Below are 18080 nucleotides of genomic sequence, written 5' to 3'. Positions count from 1 at the left end.
TTGATTAATCTTGAGGCTGCCTTACTCTTGCTTGATGTGACATTCTAGGTGGTCACATACCTCCAGCAAGTAAGGGATTTTTGTTCCACAACCTCACGCTAATACAGGTAACCATGGTCGCCCTTATCTGTATCTATGACATTAAAAACTAATGCCAATCAGAGGTGTTGGTATGCTCGAGTTTTAGAGTTCAGTTGGATGGACTGCCCTCTGTATCTTCCTCTATTCCACCCACTTACCACAACGCTAACCAAGTCATTCAAGAGGATCTTATATACCTACATACATACAAGTCCTTGTTAGCACCTAGCAATCTTATCATGAAACTTAGCTTCTACAAAGAGCATTGCCTATAGATATCAGAGGAGGTCTTCATCAACCCGCCCAACTAGACATAGATCCACCTCCCCCACTCCTTGAGAATCTCGATCAGGCAATTTCATGTTTCTTCTCGTTAACCACGCATTGAGATTGAACGGGCTAAGGGCATGCCTTGCATCTGCACCCTATATAATACAAGACGTTGAGTCAGAGGGGCACTTTGCTTTTAGATGTCCTATATACACTACGAGATATGTGGCCACCACCATTGTCTTTTCAGAGATGGATTCAGACACCTCTCTAGCCTCTTGGTTCATCCACACCAGAGATGAGTGGTGATCTTCCTTCACAAGCCGTACAACACGGTAAGACCATCTACTCAAGGCACATAGATGACATTGTGTGCTTGGGGTTCTCCCATTTGGACAGATCATGGCTCATCGACATATTTTCCCTACCACTTGTCGCCAATGTGTATAGTTATGGGAGTCTATGCCACGTTTATTTTGGCATTGCCTTGAATCCCACGACATTTTGCTTTTGCTACAGTAGTGTCTTTAGGCTTGTTCTCCTACCACTCAATTCGGTAAGCTATTATGACTATTTGGTTTTCATCTTGTGAGGCAGGGATATGATCTTCTCTTCTCTTGGGTTTGTCATTGGGCACTATGAACTCTATGCAAGGATCGATCTATCCCTGACTAAGTATTATTTCTTCTGGCATCTCTACAGCAATCCTTTTACGATAGCATCCATGCACGGGATATTGATTATCCTACTTTCTTGTCATATAATGAGATCTTTTGATAATTGTAGCTGGCTGGCTGTCCCTTTCTTGGAAACTATTTTTTCTAATATAAATACAACTGAATTTTCACCCCCAAAAAAAGTGTGTGTGAGCTTAAATTTTCAAAAATCTAAGCTTCTACTTTTGCATACAAAAAAATGGCATCATTTTCTATGGCGTGGGAAAATTGTCCCACCTGTGCAAATTGTCAGCCATCTTGGTTATCCTCTAAGATGGATGGTCACTCGCTGCTGCCAGCAAACGGATTGGGTGCTCAACAAACTGAAAAAGAAATTGGAATATTAAAAGTCAGCCACTTGGCCACTGCAAGTTCTCTTTATCTTTGATGATGTTCGCAAGCAAGATATCACATGCTTCATGTCCAATATTATGGAGACTTTATGGTAGTCGAAGCATGGCCATAAGATCCTTATCTTACTTTCCATAGAGCACCTCTGTTCGCCAAACATGCATGTGGGATTAAATATCCTTAATATTTACATACACATTCTGGCTAAGCCCTCGGCTATCAAGATACATCATTTGCTTTCACACTTGATCTTTGATGCTTTTGGCACTAGCGGCAGACTCAATGGGCTTTTCTTCTTGGGTATATTGATGGCAGAGTTAAGGACCCTTTTGTCACCCCAATGTTTGCAGATTGGAAAGAAATTATTTCGCATCTCAAATGGCATGGACGGGACTCTCTTTATGGAAACTCATTGCATGCAGAGTTTACATTGGTCTAAGGCTTTGTAGGGGCCCAGATGCTCATATTTTATTTGATCCAAAGAGATCCACATTGAAGGAGATGTGCTTGAGATGCACGTTGTATGCTATCTTTTCCTACAGGAGTCAAACAATTGGGGTTGGTTCGGGGACTGCAGGCTTTCTTTTTTTAGCAAAAAAGAGACTTCTATTAAGTAAGAAAGAAACTTGCCAGAGCAAGCTCTGTGCGGAAATACAACATGCTAAGCATGTAATAAAAAACACCTCAGAGAAATGAGGTAGAAAGAAACAAGGCTGAGGATGAAAATGCCAACTCAACCATGTAGAAGTTTCAGCAAAGAAGGGGGAGTTTCTCCAATCTCTGAGAAAAGTAACTCTCCTGGAGGAGGCTGCTCACGATGATCCATGCATGGTCGCCCAACTGGCCATCAGAGTGTGTACCGTATCTGTCCAAGTACTGGCCAAGATCTGAGAAGGGTGAACCTGAGAACCCTCCAAAGCCTCAGTGCATCTGGCTCTCCAAATGTGCCATGTTGCAATGCTATCTAAGACCTCCCATGGAGAGTCGACCGAGGAATGAGTAGCCCTGAAGAGAGTGGCCGGAACATCCTCTAGAGAGCACGACTTCACAAGGTGTCGTCCCGGATGTGAAGAGCCGAAGAGGAGTCAAGTCTCTCAAAAAATACCTGGGGTCCTGAAAGAGTAAGCCAAGCCCCTGATCCCTAGGTCATAAGAAAGGTAGGCGAACAAAAGTGCTGAAAAGTCTTGCAATCCCCTTCCATATGATTCTCGCCTGTTTGTAATCCCAAAGGTAGTGCTGTATTGTCTCCAAAGCAGAAAGGCAACGAGGGCAAGAAGGGTCAGCTTCGAACCTCAATCTCCAATGGTTTACTGCTATCCCACCATGAATAGAAAGCCAAAAGAAGAGAGTGATTTTTCTATTCCGGTGGGATTTCCAGAGCTCTCCAAGGCTTTCTGCCATGCCCAATCTTGAACTCACATATCGCCTTATAGATTGGGCCCTTCACTCATGGGTCATTATTATTGGCTAAAATAATGGTTGCCATGTTGTGTAAGGTTCTTGCTGCCTCCCCCTTGGATTTCAGATCGTGCATATCATATCTGACCTTACAGATTGCTCCAAGGCTTTCTGCCCGTGCCCAATCTTGAACTCACATATTGCCTTACAGATTGGGCCCTTCACTCATGGGTCTGGGCTGCCGTCCATTATTGTTGGCTAAAATAATGGTTGCCATGTTGTGTAAGGTTCTTGCTGCCTCCCCCTTGGATTTCAGATCGTGCATATCATATCTGGTCTATAACTCGAAATACCAAGTGGTGGTGGAAAATATTGTAGCAGCTTTGGACTTGCAAACTCCCTCTTTGCCAACAAGTTTTCTTATGGTAGGTTATGCTCAGAGCTACTCCTTTTGGGAAAATTTTGGAACATCGACATATTGCTTTTACTATTTGTCATAGATGTCTTGCTCCAAGAGAGTCCATGGCTCACCTCTTTTGGCATTGCCTTGAGACACGTGACTTTTTACATTTTCGACAACTACTTCTACAGGCGCGATTTCCTAGTGCTTGCTTTGGCAAGCATTTCTAGCTATTTGGGATCCACCCAGGTAGGCAAGGGTATGGTCTTTTTTTTGCTTGGGTTCACTATTGGACTCTCTGGACTCTATTTAAAGATAGAAACCATAGAGTATTTGGTGATCTGCCTTAGCCAAGTATCATTTCTTTCGAGCATCTCTATGATTGTCTCTTTGATTGTCTACATGCTTGTCATATAGATTATCCTGTATACTTGTTATGTAATGTTGTCTTTTGATGTTGGAATTGCATGTTCCCTATCTGGGGACTGCTCTTTGTCATATAGATGCAAATAAATCTCACAAAAAAAAAGTATGTGTGTGGCTACACGTGGCAGCTTCTAGAGCTATTCTCCCTCAATTGCTTACATAATGGATGATGTGGTGATCAGTGGGGCTGCATGCTCTCTTTCCCTCATGCCAAGAGACAGTTTTGTTTCGGAATGCATCATAGCTGATCGAGCAAGTTATTGCCACTATCTTGCGACCTTTCCAACCTGTACCTTGCCTATTTTCTACTCTTCCTTTGTGGGATGGAAGTTTGATTTCCCATTCTCCTTTGCAGATCCACCAGCCCAAAAAACCTATCAAATCTTACTTCCACATCCAACAGATTCAGGAACACCAAAATCATTTCTACCGTCTCGATAAGTCTTTTGCTTGATGGAAGACACGTCTCTGATGCATATGGAACAGTAAACTTCCTCTCAACAAAAGGGTGTTCTTGTGGCGTTGTTTAGAAGGTGCACTACTTGTGGGTCTTTGATGGCTGCCATGCGTATTTCCTCCTAGGTTTGCCCCACATGTTTGCATCCGAGGGAGACCGTGCTACAGCTTCTCTGGACCTACACTATTGCTCGTGATTTCTTCCTAGATTGGCAGCTTTTCTTCATGACCGCTTCCCAGGATTTTCTTCCACAGGCACTTCTTGTTGTTTGATAGATATGCTTCCATGCCAGATTATAGTTGTTTTTCCAGTCTAGGGCAGCTATGAATGTACATTTCATTTGTAATGAAATAGTGATTTTCACACAAAAAAAGTGAGTGTGGCTACACCTACAAGTATACAACAAATACAAGTATACAAAAAAGTGCATTCTCACTTCCTCATCTTCGAAGTGTAAAAGACATCGGCTAATCACACGTGTGTGTGAATATACCATTCATGCACATGCGTGCTTGCTGCATGCATGCACGCTCTCTCTCACACACACACACACTTTTTTCCCCGTAAGAAGCAGTATTCATTAGAAAGAACATACATTCATAGCTGTCCCAAAATGAGACAGCTACAGCCTACTACTCAAAACTAAAAACAGTAGTAAAAGACTTCTAACTGGGCAAGAGGAAGCTCCGAGAGAATGCGCACACATGAACGCGCGTGCGCACACACACACACACACCTCTTTTTTTTTTGGGTGGAAGATCCTTTCATTGAGAAGAATGTACATTCATAGTTGTCCCAAAGTGAGACAGTTACAACACACACACTTTTTTTTTGCTTGCCATCAAGGAGATCTTCCTCAGTCATGCCTGGAAATAGTTTCTCTTTGCTTTTGATTTCCTGTTGAGGCTCTCTGTTTTTTGAGACCCTCATGTAAATCTTGCAGTTACAACACACACACACACACATGCTCGCTAATAGAAATTCAAAGCAAACGGCCATAATTAGTTACAAAAATTTATGCAAGCTGCCACAACCTGCATAAGAAAATTAAAATAAACTATATCCCACAAAATGAAAGGACAATTTTAGCTGAATATCCATTCCATGCTCTTAGGAAATAATCGAAAAAGTATACGGCTGCGTGGTAAGAAATCTCACAAGATCCAGTCACTTCCTTCATATTATATTCCCCCAATTTGTTTGTAGATGAATCTCTTAATAGTTTGCTCAATCCAAAATCAGCCACCTTCAGGTGCCCAGCATCATCCATCAACAAATTCCTGGTACATTGAGGATATCCTTTAATGCGATGCGAAAGTAGACAATAAAATATATCTCTAAAATAAGTGCTTTCAAAAGTATGTTTCAGCTCGTGAAATTTAGAGATAAGGTTTGCCACATCTTACCTGGGTGTTAAATCACAATGAATAAGGTTGAGGGGCTTATGTTCATGGAGAAAGTTCATGCCCCTATAATCATAAGAAGAAAATACAAGCTTTGAATGACGAATTAAGACCTTTCATAATCTTATAAAAAGATTCATGCAAAGCGATGCATGTGCCCAAGGTGCTGAACCCACGATGTGTGATGAGTCACAAATTGGCAAAACAAACAAATAACATCAGTCCATGAGCATTCATAGAACGAATTATCACAACATTATCGATGTCTATGACAGAACAAATGCATACATGGAAAGTTATGGCAATGTCTATGATAACAAGCACACATGCATGGAGCCTTGAAGGTTATTTCTGCTAGGTGTTTGAATGTGAATCGTATATATATGGACTCAAATTATGGCATCTGTGTGTGAGGATGCTTCAAGATCAAGGGTCAAACATTTGACATACAGCTAGGGAAATGAGGATTTAGACCTATTCTTACACCATGCAAAGTGCTATATATGGCATTGAATTTAATTGAGTAAAGGATACCAGGAAATAAAGTTAAAAAAAAAGAATTCAATAACTTACTTTTGTGAAACAAATCTACTCTTGGAAAAAGTGATGAACTGTGGAGTTAGTTCACTAAATTAACCTCGGGGTAATTTTGAATTAGGATTAATTTAAGGTAAAAAGGAGTGGTAGGCAGACCTTAGACCTAAGGTTAAGAATTGGGGGGAGGGGGGGGGTGCGGCTAGGGGGTACGGGGGGGAGAGAGGAGGGGAAGGTTAGGGAGTATGGCAACTGGGGGGTGAGTAAAGGGGGTTGGGAAGACAAAGAGAGCGGGAGGCGAGGGACTATGTTAATAGGGGGTGAGTGAATAGGTGAGAGCGGGGGCGAGGGACTATGTTAATAGGTGAGTTATCTAGAGAATGGTCAGGGGAGAGAGGTTTGTAGAACCATTTAAAGAATGGAGGAAGGAGAGAGGTCAAGGGAAGTACATTGACCAAAATCCTCCTATTCTTCTCACGGAATTTGAGGGCACACCAAGCCTCCACTTGTTCCCACTGAGCCTGAGGTGATACCAAGCCACCTTGTTTCACTGAACCTAAAGCTAATGCCAAGCCTCCTTGTTCCAATCTAAGGTGACACCAATTCTCCTTGTACCAATTGAGATGACACCAATTCTTGTATCTAGCATAAAATGACACCGATGACCTTGTACCATCAGACTTGAGGTGGCACCCAGCGTCTTCTTTTTTTGTTTTTTCTTTCTTTTGTCCAGCAGCTGCAGCTCTTCCCCTCTTGTTGCCTCTCCCTGTCCCTCTCTCCGCCCCCCTTTTGCTCCCTCCGCTCTCTCCCTCACCTGCTTCCTACCCCCTCCGCTTCTTCCCTCTCCCATGCTGCCTACCCCCCAACCCCCAGCAGCTCCTCTCTCCTCCTTGACTGCCTACCCCTCACCCTTTGCTTGCCCTCTCCGCCCCTCTCCCTCACCCGCTTCCCCCTCTGCCCCTGTTCCTTCCCCCGCTGCCTACTCTCTCTAACTCTTTCTCTCCTGCTGCCCTTGCTCCCCGCCCCTCTCCCTCCCTCTAGGCTCCTCTCCTCCTCTCTCCCCCTCTTCGTCCTCCCTCTCCCTATCAGCCTCTCCCTTCCTCTCTATCCTTTCAGCCTCTCCCTTCCCACCTCTCTCTCAAGCGACAAATGAATTTCCCCGTACACCCCCGTAAGCCTCTCCGTACAGTCCCGTCAGCCTCTCCGTACAGTCCCAAAAGCATTTCCGTACACCCCCGTAAGCCTCCCCATACACCTACGTAAGCCTCTGCGTACAGTCCTCTTTCACCTCCTTTCAAGTTGTGTTTGCCTCGTTCCTCTGCTCTAACAACACAATTTTCATCCTGTCCCCCAGTTTCTAGTTCCCACAACTGTTCGTGGAGGCTGTGTTGGCTCCCTCCAGCTGTTTAAAAGCTAATGTGGACCCTTCTCAGCTTCTCACAGCTCAAGTGCCCCTTCTAGCCAGTCATGGCAGCTCCCTGCGAGCTGGTACCTCTTTTGGAGTAGATGTAAGGCCAACTATATATATGTGTGTATGTTTTATCTAGGCTACAACATAGGTTCTAAATAAATGGAGCTGCTTTTGCACTCCTTGGGAGGTGCCCTGCGCCCTCCCTAAGCTGATGTACTAGATGGCTTTCATGTTGTCCCATAGACCTCTGAGGTCTCCCGTGGACGTTAATAGACTTTCTTTCTTTCTTTCTTTCTCCCTGGGTAGTTCGGAATCAGCCACAACAAGGCAGCTCTCCAGTCGCCTTAAGCTTGTTTGCACTTAGCAGTGGGAGCTATGTGAAGGGAAGCGTATCCAAGAACTTCGCCAGCAACCCCCCTTGGTTCACATCTGCTTCAGAGGTGCTATTGACCCACCAATCAGTTCGTCTTTTGCTTACCAGTTAGTAGCAGTCTCTAGAGCAGACTTCCTGCTCTCAGGTGAGCTCTAGCAGCCCTTGCTCTTGTGGGATGCACTCTTGTGGGATGCACTCGTAGAGGCCCTTGGAGATGGTTTGTGTCTTCCAGGAACCCGAGCCCTGCAACTATTTGCAAGGGATAGCATCAGCAGTCTTGCTTTTTTGGGATGCATCAGCCTGCCCCTTTTGAATTGGGCCTCCTTCCACATGTATGGAGAGCTGCTGAGCTACCCGTCCTGCTGCTCCCTGCTGCCCTCTGTCCTGCACCCCTCTCCCCTCCCTCACAGCCCTTCTCTTCCCCTCCCTCCTCCTCTCCCTGCCAGCCCCTCCTCCTGGGCTGCTGCCTCTCCCAATCCCTTCCCTCCCTCTCCCACTGCTGTCCCCCCCTCTACCTCTCCCGCTGCTGTCCTCCCCCTACCCCGCTACCTTCCCTCCCCACCCCCGCTACCTCTCCCTCCCTACCCCGCTACCTCTCCCTCCCTCCCGCTCCCTTCCCTCCCTATGCCTGCTACCTCTCCCTCCCTATCCCGCTAGCTCTTCCTCCCTACCCCGCTGCTTCCCTCCCTACCCCGCTACCTCTCCCTCACTACCCTGCTCCATTCCCCTCCCTACCCTGCTCCCTTCCCCTCCCTTGCTGCTTTCCCTGCCTCTCCCTACCCCCCACTATCCCTCCCTCCTTACCCCGCTGCCCTCTCCCCTCCTCTCCCTACCCCCCCGCTGCCCCTCCTTTCCACCCCCTGCTCCTACCCCCCTCTACCCCTACCCCGCCTCCCTTCCCCTCCCCCGTCCCTACCTTCAGCCCCTCCCTCTGCCCCTTTCTCAGCCTCTGCATCACCATCTCCCCCCCCCCCCCTTCAACACCTGACGGAACAAGAGATAAATTTTCTCTCTGGCAGCAGGATTGTCGGACGGACAGAGCATCTTCGTGTTCGTGTTGGCCATTCCACCTTGATTGACGAATGGGTTCCCATTCACCCAATCCTCGACCGCTTCTACTGGCCGCAAAAACAGTTACCTTTTCCAAAGACGAGCTTCAGCAGCTCGAGACACACTCAGAGCAGGAGTATGCCACCTCACTCTTTACTCGCATCCACGGTTCCCACCCCTCCGGGCTACAAGCTAGAGATTGGATGCTTTTGGCTTTACCTAGAGACCTCACAGGGCACCTCACCGATGTTCGTCTACTTGGACGAGGGTTCTTCCAGGTGGTTTTTGATTCTCCAAAGTCAACAGGTTCAGTACTCAGGGCTAGTCCTTTGGCATTGAGCTCCAGGAGGATCTTTCTGACACCTTTCACTTTGGTTTTCGATCTAGTAGAGGAAGATAGCAGGGTTACCTCACTTTTCATCAGGTTTCCTGGCCTTCCTCAGGTCTACAATCGACTCTTACCGTCCATAGGAGCTACTTTTGGGTTGGTCACAGAGATCCCCCCCCTCCCTGGCATGCCCTCTTCAATGGCAAAGGCTGTCAGATCGGATGGGGTGCCACAAGTCAGGGTCATAGTCTCTAACCCTGATATTACAGATGATCACATTATGCTTCAACGACCAGATAGTTCCTTTTTTTGACAAAGACTCCAGGTTGCTAGGAGACAGACAGGATTTCCAGGACCCTTGGGCACTTCGCCAGGGATTGCCCAAGGAAGAAGAAAAGGCCCAACTGGTTTATTCCGCCTTCTCGTCCTAGTTCTTCTACACGCGCTGCCAGAGCCCCTCCTTCTCTCGCCCAGAACCTTCAGGACCAGCCCCTAGACCTGGACCCTCTTCTTTAACATGCACAGTACGATCAGTACCCCGTTGGATGCCTCTAAGGGTTGTTGACACTCCGCCACCTCTATGAGGCACCTCGGACCATTCTCAGTCACAAGCATATGATATTCCCACAGGTGGAGATGTGGTTGCCCCAATCCCCCCACCTGCTCATCAGGAGGGGCAACCCATTTCTTCAGGTCCTATCATTGATGTTCCTGATCAAACCCCTCCCTCGGTGAGTCACTCTTCACCTCTTGATAGAGGTAAGGGGGTTTTTGCTCCTTCTCCCTCGGGTGCAGGGATTCTTCGCACTCCTATGCCAGTTCCCTCCTACAGGAACTCTTTTGTAGTAGATTTGGCAGAGTTTGAGACAGAGGAGTTTGTACCCTCTACCTTGGGGGAGCCGGTTATTGGGATTCCGTTGGACACGGTTTCCCTCTCTGCTGGAGTTAGTTTTCTTTCACCAGTTGATTTCCCTCCACTTGACAAGAGGACGCTTTCATAGGAGAGGATTTTCTCCACCACCAGGTCCAGTAGGGCCTTTCACCCGGCCTCCTCCTCCCATCGATGAGGATCGTTAGCTGGAACATTCAGGGCTGCGGTGGTATATCTCATTGCCGCCGTAGGCAGTTGATTCATAACCAGCTCCATTCAGGTGTTTCAGGTGGCCCCATTGATATCCTTATGCTCCAATAGCATAAGCTGGATGGTAGAGATTGTGCCAAGTCAAGTAAGCTCCTTTGTGGCCATACTTTTTGGTCACCTACCTTGGGCACTAGGAGAGGCATTTGCATTTCTATCTCTTCTTCAATGCTCACACGGAGTCATGGTCCCCTCTAGAGCACAGTGGGTTATTTTGATGATTGGTGGGCGTAAGGTTGGCTTCCTTAACCTTTATTCACCCAACTTGAGAGGGGATCGCGTCCTCCTTTGGAAGGAGTTGCTCTCTTGGTCACATATTGCAGATTCTTGGATTATTGGGGGCGATTTCAACATGGTTGAAATGCCTTCAGACAAAATCGGGGGTAGGGAAGGTGGCATTCACTCCCTGGAGAGAGCAGCATGGGATGCCTTCGTTTTTCAGTTCAGTGGCATAGATGTTTGGTATGATGATGCCTTTCACACTCAGCCACAGCCTCTTCTGTTTTCTTGCTTGAACAGGAGAGTAAGGATGCCTATCCACACACGGATTGACAGATTTTATGTGGATGATTGGGCATTCCACAGAGGTGGGACAGGATGCATCAGCGCTAAGGTGTCCACTTCAGATCATTTCCAGGTCGTTGTGGTGGTTTCAGAGCCTCGGGCGAGAGGTCCCTCTGTCAGTATCAAGATTCCAGATGCCTTCTACGCAGAGGAGGGCGCAGTGCTACAAATTTGGGTTTCTCACCTGCAGGGTGGACAGTGGTCCCCGTCAAATGTGGCTAAAGCCCTCACTGACATTAGCAGCGTTTATAATTCTATTGCTAGTATTAGGAGAGAGGAGATTCGCAGGAGAGAGATTGCCATTTGACAGCAACTAGCAACTCTTCAGAGAGAAGAGCAGAAACGGCCTTTAGATGCTTGGATTCAGGAGCGCCTTGCTGCAGCAAGGGCTCATCAGCAAACACTTTTAGATCATAGAGCAGAGTATGCCTTTCCCGCCAGAGAGTCTTTCTGGACGCAGATCAGAGGTAGAGTCAACAAGCAGTTCTTCTCTACTCTCGGCCCTAGACATAGCCCTAGACATAGTAGAGAGAGTGTTTCGCAGCTTGTTGACTCAGACGGGATACTTCAGACACATCCAGATGTTGTCATGCAGATTGCTTCAGATTACTATGCCTCCCTTCTGATTGTAGATCTTGATTCACAGGCCAGAGATGATGCTAGATAGGTTATTTGGCAGCATATTCCTATGTTGGTGGATAGAGGTATGAGAGCCTCACTTGATGCACGCTTCACCAACATAGAGTTCAGGACTGCTCTTACTGCCCTTCATAAGGGTAGTTGTCCAGGGTCAGATGGGCTTACACCTTCTTTTTTTATTATTTTTTGGGATCACATTGGGGATTACATCACCTCAGCCCTGCAGGGCGTTTGGGTCTCGGGCGTTTGGTAGCAGTATTTTTAATAACATATTCTCATTTTGGGAGGCTTTTGAGTGGGCTACGCATGAGGGCCATAGACTGGCAATTCTACTCCTGGATTTTAAAAAAGCATATGATAGGGTAGATTGGGGTTTTCTAGAAGGAACCCTCCTTCACTTTGGATTTTCAGATTTGTGGATTAGAGGGGTTTCTGCTCTTTACAGGTCAGCCCATAGCCAGGTACTCATTGGTGGAGTCAGGGGAAATAGCACCTCCAGTGACACCTGGATGAAGCTGATTCCGGATCAGCTACCTATGGCGACGGTGTGGAGCTCTGCCTAGGCCCTGTATGTTTCAGCTGACTATCCTCATCGACAAGAGGATGCTGGGTGGAAAGGCTTACCCAACCTAGTAGAGGAGACAAGCTTCCTCTGGGCCGAAACACTCCTGTTCAGGGCAGGAAACTCAACAGGTGAAAAGATCCCTACACCTGCTGAGGGGGAGGCCCTGTCAAAAGGAATCCCAATGACCGGTACCCCTAAGGTGGAGGGCACAAACTCCTCATCATCCATGAAAGTTGCCGAATCAGCCAGTGTCGAAAAAGAGTTCCTAAGAAGCAAGTCTGGCCAAGGAGTGCGAAGAAGACCTGCACCCGTGGAGGAAGGAGAAGGACTTGCTAGGCTTCTATCAATAGATCTGGAGATGGGAGCTGAGGAGGCCTGTGGCTGGGGTAAAGAAGGATCTGTAGTCCTCATCTGTGCAAACACTCCCTTAGCTGTGGCATGAACAATCTGAGGGGGAGAAGTATCGGTAGCCCCCTCGTGATCAGAAACGAAAATGACTGGGGCTGGTGCATCTAAAGTCCCCTCCTGATGTGGAACTGTAGTATCTGGGGCTGCAACAGCATCCACCTCTGGAGTCTAGATGGCATCTGTCTGAACCGGATCAAGGGTCTCTTCCTGAGGTAAAGGAGCCACTCTGACCGCTCTCCAACGTGGTACTGGGAGTGCTGCAGGCTTTGGGCGCCCTGCTGCCGCTGGTGGTCCTAGGGTGCGCGAAGCAGGGCGCCCTGCTGCTCTTGGTAGTCTTGGAGTGGGTGGTACAGGCCGCAGGGGAGGTGCAGACAGGGTAGTACGTGAAGGAGCCGCACTAGAAGACCTCTTGGGTTTTTTTCTCTTCTTTGGGCAATCTCTAGCAAAGTGCCCAAGGGTCCTACAAATCCTGCACTTATCTTGTCTACCTGCAATCTCGATTCTCTATCGAAAGAGAGAGCCATCTGGACGTTGAATCATGATGTAGTCATCTGAGATGTTAGGGTCAGAGACAATGACCCTAACTCGAGGCACCCCGTCCGCTCTGACTGCCTCTGCCGAGGAAGAAGGCATGCCAAGAAGGGGAGGAATCTCAGTAACCACTCCGAAAGTGGCTCCGATAGTAGCAAGAAGTCGATGGTAAGCCTGAGGAAGACAAGGAAACCTGATGAACAGTGATGTGACCTGACTGTCCTCCTCGACCGGATCGAAGCCCAAGGTGTAGGGCAAAAGAAAAATCCTCCTCGAACCCAAAGCCAAGGGATTAGCTTTGAGAACAAGGACTGTGGACTCGTGGGAGTCGAAAATCACTTGGAAGAATCCCCAGAAGTTGAATATCCCTGAGGTGTGGGGCGAGATCTCCTGGTAACGCCGCCAACATCCAGTCTCTAGCCTGTGATCTGGAAGGATGTGACCCAAAGATGCGGGCGAAAAGTGATGTGGAGCCCTCTAATTCCACATATTTCTTGGGCTGCTGCAACTCGTCTTTTGAAAAAATGACGGTTCTCGTGGCCGGTGGAGGTGGATGGAGATTGGCTGAATGGGGATCCATTCGCCAATCGAAGTGAAAAGGCCGATTCCAACACTATTAAAGCTCCATCCGTGAAACTACTGCCCAGCACGCCCTGAAACGGGTGTAGGAAGGAGGAGAAAAGGAGAGGGTAGGAGAGAGGGGGAGGGGGAGGGGGAGGTTAGGAGGGAGGGAGGGAGGGGGCGGGTTAGGAGGGAGGAAGGGGGCCGAAGGCGGGGAGGGAGAAGGTGGGCGGGGGAGAGGAAGGGAGGGGGCAGGTTAGGAAGGGAGGGGGTGGGGGGGTTAGAGGAAGGGTGGGGGAAGGGGCAGGGGAGGGAGGGGGCGGGGGAGGGGAGGGAGGAGAAGGGGGAAAGAGGGGGTGGGGGGAAAGGGGGGGTGGTGGGGGAGGAGAAGGGGGCGGGGGGGGCAGCGGGGGGGAAGAGGAGGGGGCGGGGGGGCAACGGGAGAGGGAGGGTGGGGAGAAAGGGCAGGGGAGGGAGGGGGCGGGGGGGCAACGGGTGGGGGAGAGGGGGCGGCGGAGGGGGCGGGGGAAGGAGGGGGAGGGGGTGGCGGAGGGGGAGATTGGATGGACAGCCCTAGATGGATCTTTATGTCAGCCCGTGTCTCAGATCTCCTACTTCCCCTCTCATGGCTGCCATTCTGAAAGCTTGGGATAGCTTCAGAAGTACTCTTCGAAGAGTTCCACCCTCCTCTCGTGAAGAAATTGACAGGCAGCCCGTTATGTGGAATGATTGCATACTAGATGAGCATGGCAGATCACTGGGCATGTCACATTATATGCAGTGGTCTAGATGAGCATGGCAGATCATTGGGAATGTCACATTGTATGCAGTGGTCTAGATGGGAGTTGGGACCTGCATCCACGGTGGGTGCTTGGAAAGCTTTCAAGATGCTTCCAAAGGATCAGAGAGCTCGTTTAGTTAGTCACCTCAGAGGAAGTGCAGCCAAGATGCAGCAGATAGATGCAGCCATACCAATGGAGTGGATGGATACATACCATTTGCCTATTTCTGAGTCCACCTAATTGGGGGCTTTTTCAAGGACAGGTATCCCTCTGCAAGTTATAGCCTTTGCACATGAGGATACTCTTGTCTTTCAAGTTCATGTAGGAGGCAGACTCCATAGATCTTCAGAGGACATTCTTTTGGAGGCTCCTTTTAAGCCTGTCAGGATTGCAGGATACATGGAGATGGGTAGAGACTCACAGTGGTATCTTGATCCAGACCCCGTTCACCTAGCTATTGGATCTTGGAGGCTTTGGTTGTATGGAGGTTCCCCTATTAGATCCTTGCAGTGGGATCCAAGGAAATGAAAGTGGATAGTTGCAGGGCACCGAGAGAGAGCATCCCCCTCTTTCGTTACATGGTCAGAAATGCAAGGAGATTCTAGCTCATTTGTAGAGGCTGGAGGCCCTCTAGAGCTGCTCATTGGGATACTTTTCAGATTTCTGCAGAGATGCAGAAAAGCTTTTGGAGGAGACTTTGGAAATCCCTCAGGAATAGGAAAGTCACGTTATTCATCTGGCTTACTATTCATGGAGGGATTGCAATGATTCTGTGGAGATCCAGTGACCCTACTTGTCCTCGATGCCACTCAACAGTTGAGTCAATGCAGCACTGCCTTTGGGAGTGCACTCAGGTGAGGATGGCTTGGAAGGGTGTTGCTAGGATACTTTGCACTTTTCATAGAGCACCCTTCTTCATGACCTGGGGACCAGGTTGCCTGGTTATCAGTCACTGGTCCACAGGCTTTCTTTGAGGGACATGACACAGACACAGCTTTCTTTGTTCGACGACATCTTGTGGAGTCATGTTCCCTCCGGGATGTTCCGTTTACTCCATTCAGAGCTCCCCACGCTTCTTTAGGCACATCTTGGGAGATTCTGGCTAGTATCTCAGCATGGCATATTTGAAGAGCTAGATGTACAGAGGCTTTGGAGGACTCCCACGTTCACCCTTCTCAGACTATGGCCAGTATTTGGGCAAATACTATACACACTTTGATGGCCATTTGGGCGAACATTTAGGGAACCTCCAGGACTGCTGCTACTGCTAGGAGGGTTGCTTTTCTCAGGAGTCTGGAAGGATTGTCCTTTCTTCTCTGACTCTCCTTCAGGGAAGAGGTGGCATTTTCAGCCGCCACCTAGGATTTTTGTTTGCTCATTCTGAGCTGTTTTTTATCATGCTTGACATGATGTACTCCCGCACTTGAGCTTGCTCTGCGGTTTTTTTTCATACTTAATGAAGTACTTTTCTTGAAAAAAAAAATTTTGGGCCTCCTTCTTGCAGAGCCAGAGGTGGAGCTCACCACATCCACATTCCTGAAATCTTTAGCAGTGCGCCAAAAAGCTGGGGCTGATGTCTCCTTCATGATGCATTGGGTACGGAAGGTAGGCATAGAGCTTTTCATGCCCTTGGTATGCCAATGCACAGATACAGACTACTCTCCTTCCAAGACTCCCTTTAATTCATGGAAGTCCGACGTGGTGGTGCATGCTCCCACTCATAAGCGAGCCCAGTTATCTTTATCCTCCACTCCATGAGTTGGAACATGGTAAGTTGGAACGTGCATGGGCTTCAAGATCATGCACAAAGTTAGCCTTAGCATTTGATACTTCGTCAGAAGCTACATAGGGCATTCGTAAGAGAGGAAATGGATTTTCTTTGACACAGGAGAATATTTTTTCAACATTGAATATCGAACATAGCAACCACCTGCTCTCTTTGAAAGGCCCACCGGTGTGGTCCCGCACTATAGGATGGAGTGGAGGGGTTTACATTTCAGTTTCCCAGGAAATGGCCCTATAGGTCTTTGATAAGGGCGAGCCTATGACAGAATGAGCAGTTTGGGTGGGTATCCCCCTGTCAGTGAGTCTAGGATGGGAATCTTGAACGTGTATGCACCTGCATGTAGATAGCACCACCTTGCTTTTTGGAGGCGGTTGACAGAGTGCCTTCCAGACGTTGATTCTTGGGTTGTTGGAGGTTACTTAAACAACCTAGAGTTAGTGGAGGACAAGCAGAGAGAAGCTTTTAACTCCGAGATGCTTGCAGCGGAGAGGAGTACCTGGGAGCAATTCATCTTCACAATCAGAGACCCGTGGAGAGAGGAGGACTTCACCATGCTCCCACGCAGACTCCACCTTTCATTCGGTCAGAGGAGGCATGACAGCTTGTTGGAGTGCCTTGACAAGTTTTACATTGGGAATTGGGTGATGCACAAGAGGGGATCCACGCGCATTTTAGAAGACACTACGATGTCCCTATTGTGCTTCACCTAGAGAAGCCTAGCCGAGGACACTCCCAAAAGGGGATTCACATTCCAAGATGATCTACTTTAGGAGGAGGAGGTCCAACAGTCAGTAGCTGAGATTTGGCAACAGCCAATGGGTGGCCCTAGGGATGGGTGGGCTTCATGGTGGGTGGTAGATGCGATACAGGGGAGCCTACAATACGAGGACCTTAGACAGAGGCATGCTCTTTAGGAGCGAGAGAGAGAATTAAGATGGGACTTAGCATCTATAGAGAGACTTAGAGACTAGGATCTAGGCTTCAAGTGGGTCAATGATTGGTATGAGAGAGCGAGGCATGGCCTTCAGGCCATGGAGATACAACAAAACAAGTTCTCGTATCACTCCTCTTGAGCCAGATGGGTACAGTAGGGAGACAGGATGACCAGACAGTTGTTCCTGACCACTGGGGCCATGATCAGCTACTATCCTAGGACCCCTTCCCCCTATCTCGATTGCCTCAGCTCCCCTTCCTGCAGCTCCAACAGTTGCAACATACTCTATCGTAGTAGGACAAGTCTCCTTGGTTCTTGTAGCCTAGAGGCAGTATTAGAGCAAGTTCCAATAGTAGTCCTGCTGAGCTTGAGCAGGCAATTAAGGGCTCCGTTCACTGATGAGAAGCTCTGGGAGGCCTTCAAGGCCCTCCCACCTCAAAAGTGCCTTGAGAAGGATAGCGTGACTACGGCCTTCTTTCAAAGATTTTGGAAGCTTATTCTCACCCTACTTGAGTTCGCTTGCCATGCGATTTTGGATTCAAGATCACTCCCCCAGTCCTTGAGTCGAGGTTGGGTATGCTTGATCCCAAAGGGGTTGGACAAGCAAACATTCATTAGTTGAGATTGATCACCTTACTGGATACCGCATAAAAGATCTTAGCCAGGCTTTGGAGCTTGCAGTTGAGGCCCACCTATTTGACATCATACATGATGCGCAACCCAATTTTGTTCAAGAGCACAGCATCTCGGACAACATCTTCATATTTTGTGAAGGAGGGGATCTCTAGCTATCCTTCTCTTGAATTTCGAGAAGGCTTATGACAAGGTGGAGTAATCCTTCTTGGAGGGCACTATGCAGGGATTGGGCTTCTCAAACAAATGGATGAAAGGGGTCTCAACCTTATACATAAGGAGTTCTAGTTAGGTGCTTATTAGTGGCCACACCGGCGAGGCCTTTTCTCTTTCTTGCTCAG

At 48.2% G+C, this 18080-nt stretch overlaps 1 protein-coding gene across 3 annotated transcripts in view; it reads right to left on the bottom strand.

The window, feature by feature from the left end:
* LOC147900077 (serine/threonine-protein kinase VIK-like) overlaps positions 1-18080 on the bottom strand; it is a 295183-nt gene that overhangs the window by 72063 nt on the left and 205040 nt on the right. For all 3 annotated transcript variants that reach the window (XM_087377415.1, XM_087377414.1, XM_087377416.1), the window contains 2 exons: positions 5506-5568; positions 5258-5379 (listed from right to left, as the gene is read on the bottom strand). In XM_087377415.1, coding sequence (XP_087233541.1) covers positions 5258-5379; positions 5506-5568 — 185 coding nt within the window. The remainder of the gene's footprint in view (positions 1-5257; positions 5380-5505; positions 5569-18080) is intronic.

The sequence above is a fragment of the Dipteris shenzhenensis genome, chromosome 7 (assembly GCF_047967505.1).
Source record: "Dipteris shenzhenensis isolate YYH24624 ecotype China chromosome 7, Dip_SZ_1.0, whole genome shotgun sequence".
Taxonomy (NCBI): Eukaryota; Viridiplantae; Streptophyta; class Polypodiopsida; order Gleicheniales; family Dipteridaceae; genus Dipteris; species Dipteris shenzhenensis.
The sequence above is the reverse complement of the archived record's forward strand: the minus strand, read 5'-3'. Positions and strand labels throughout refer to the sequence as shown.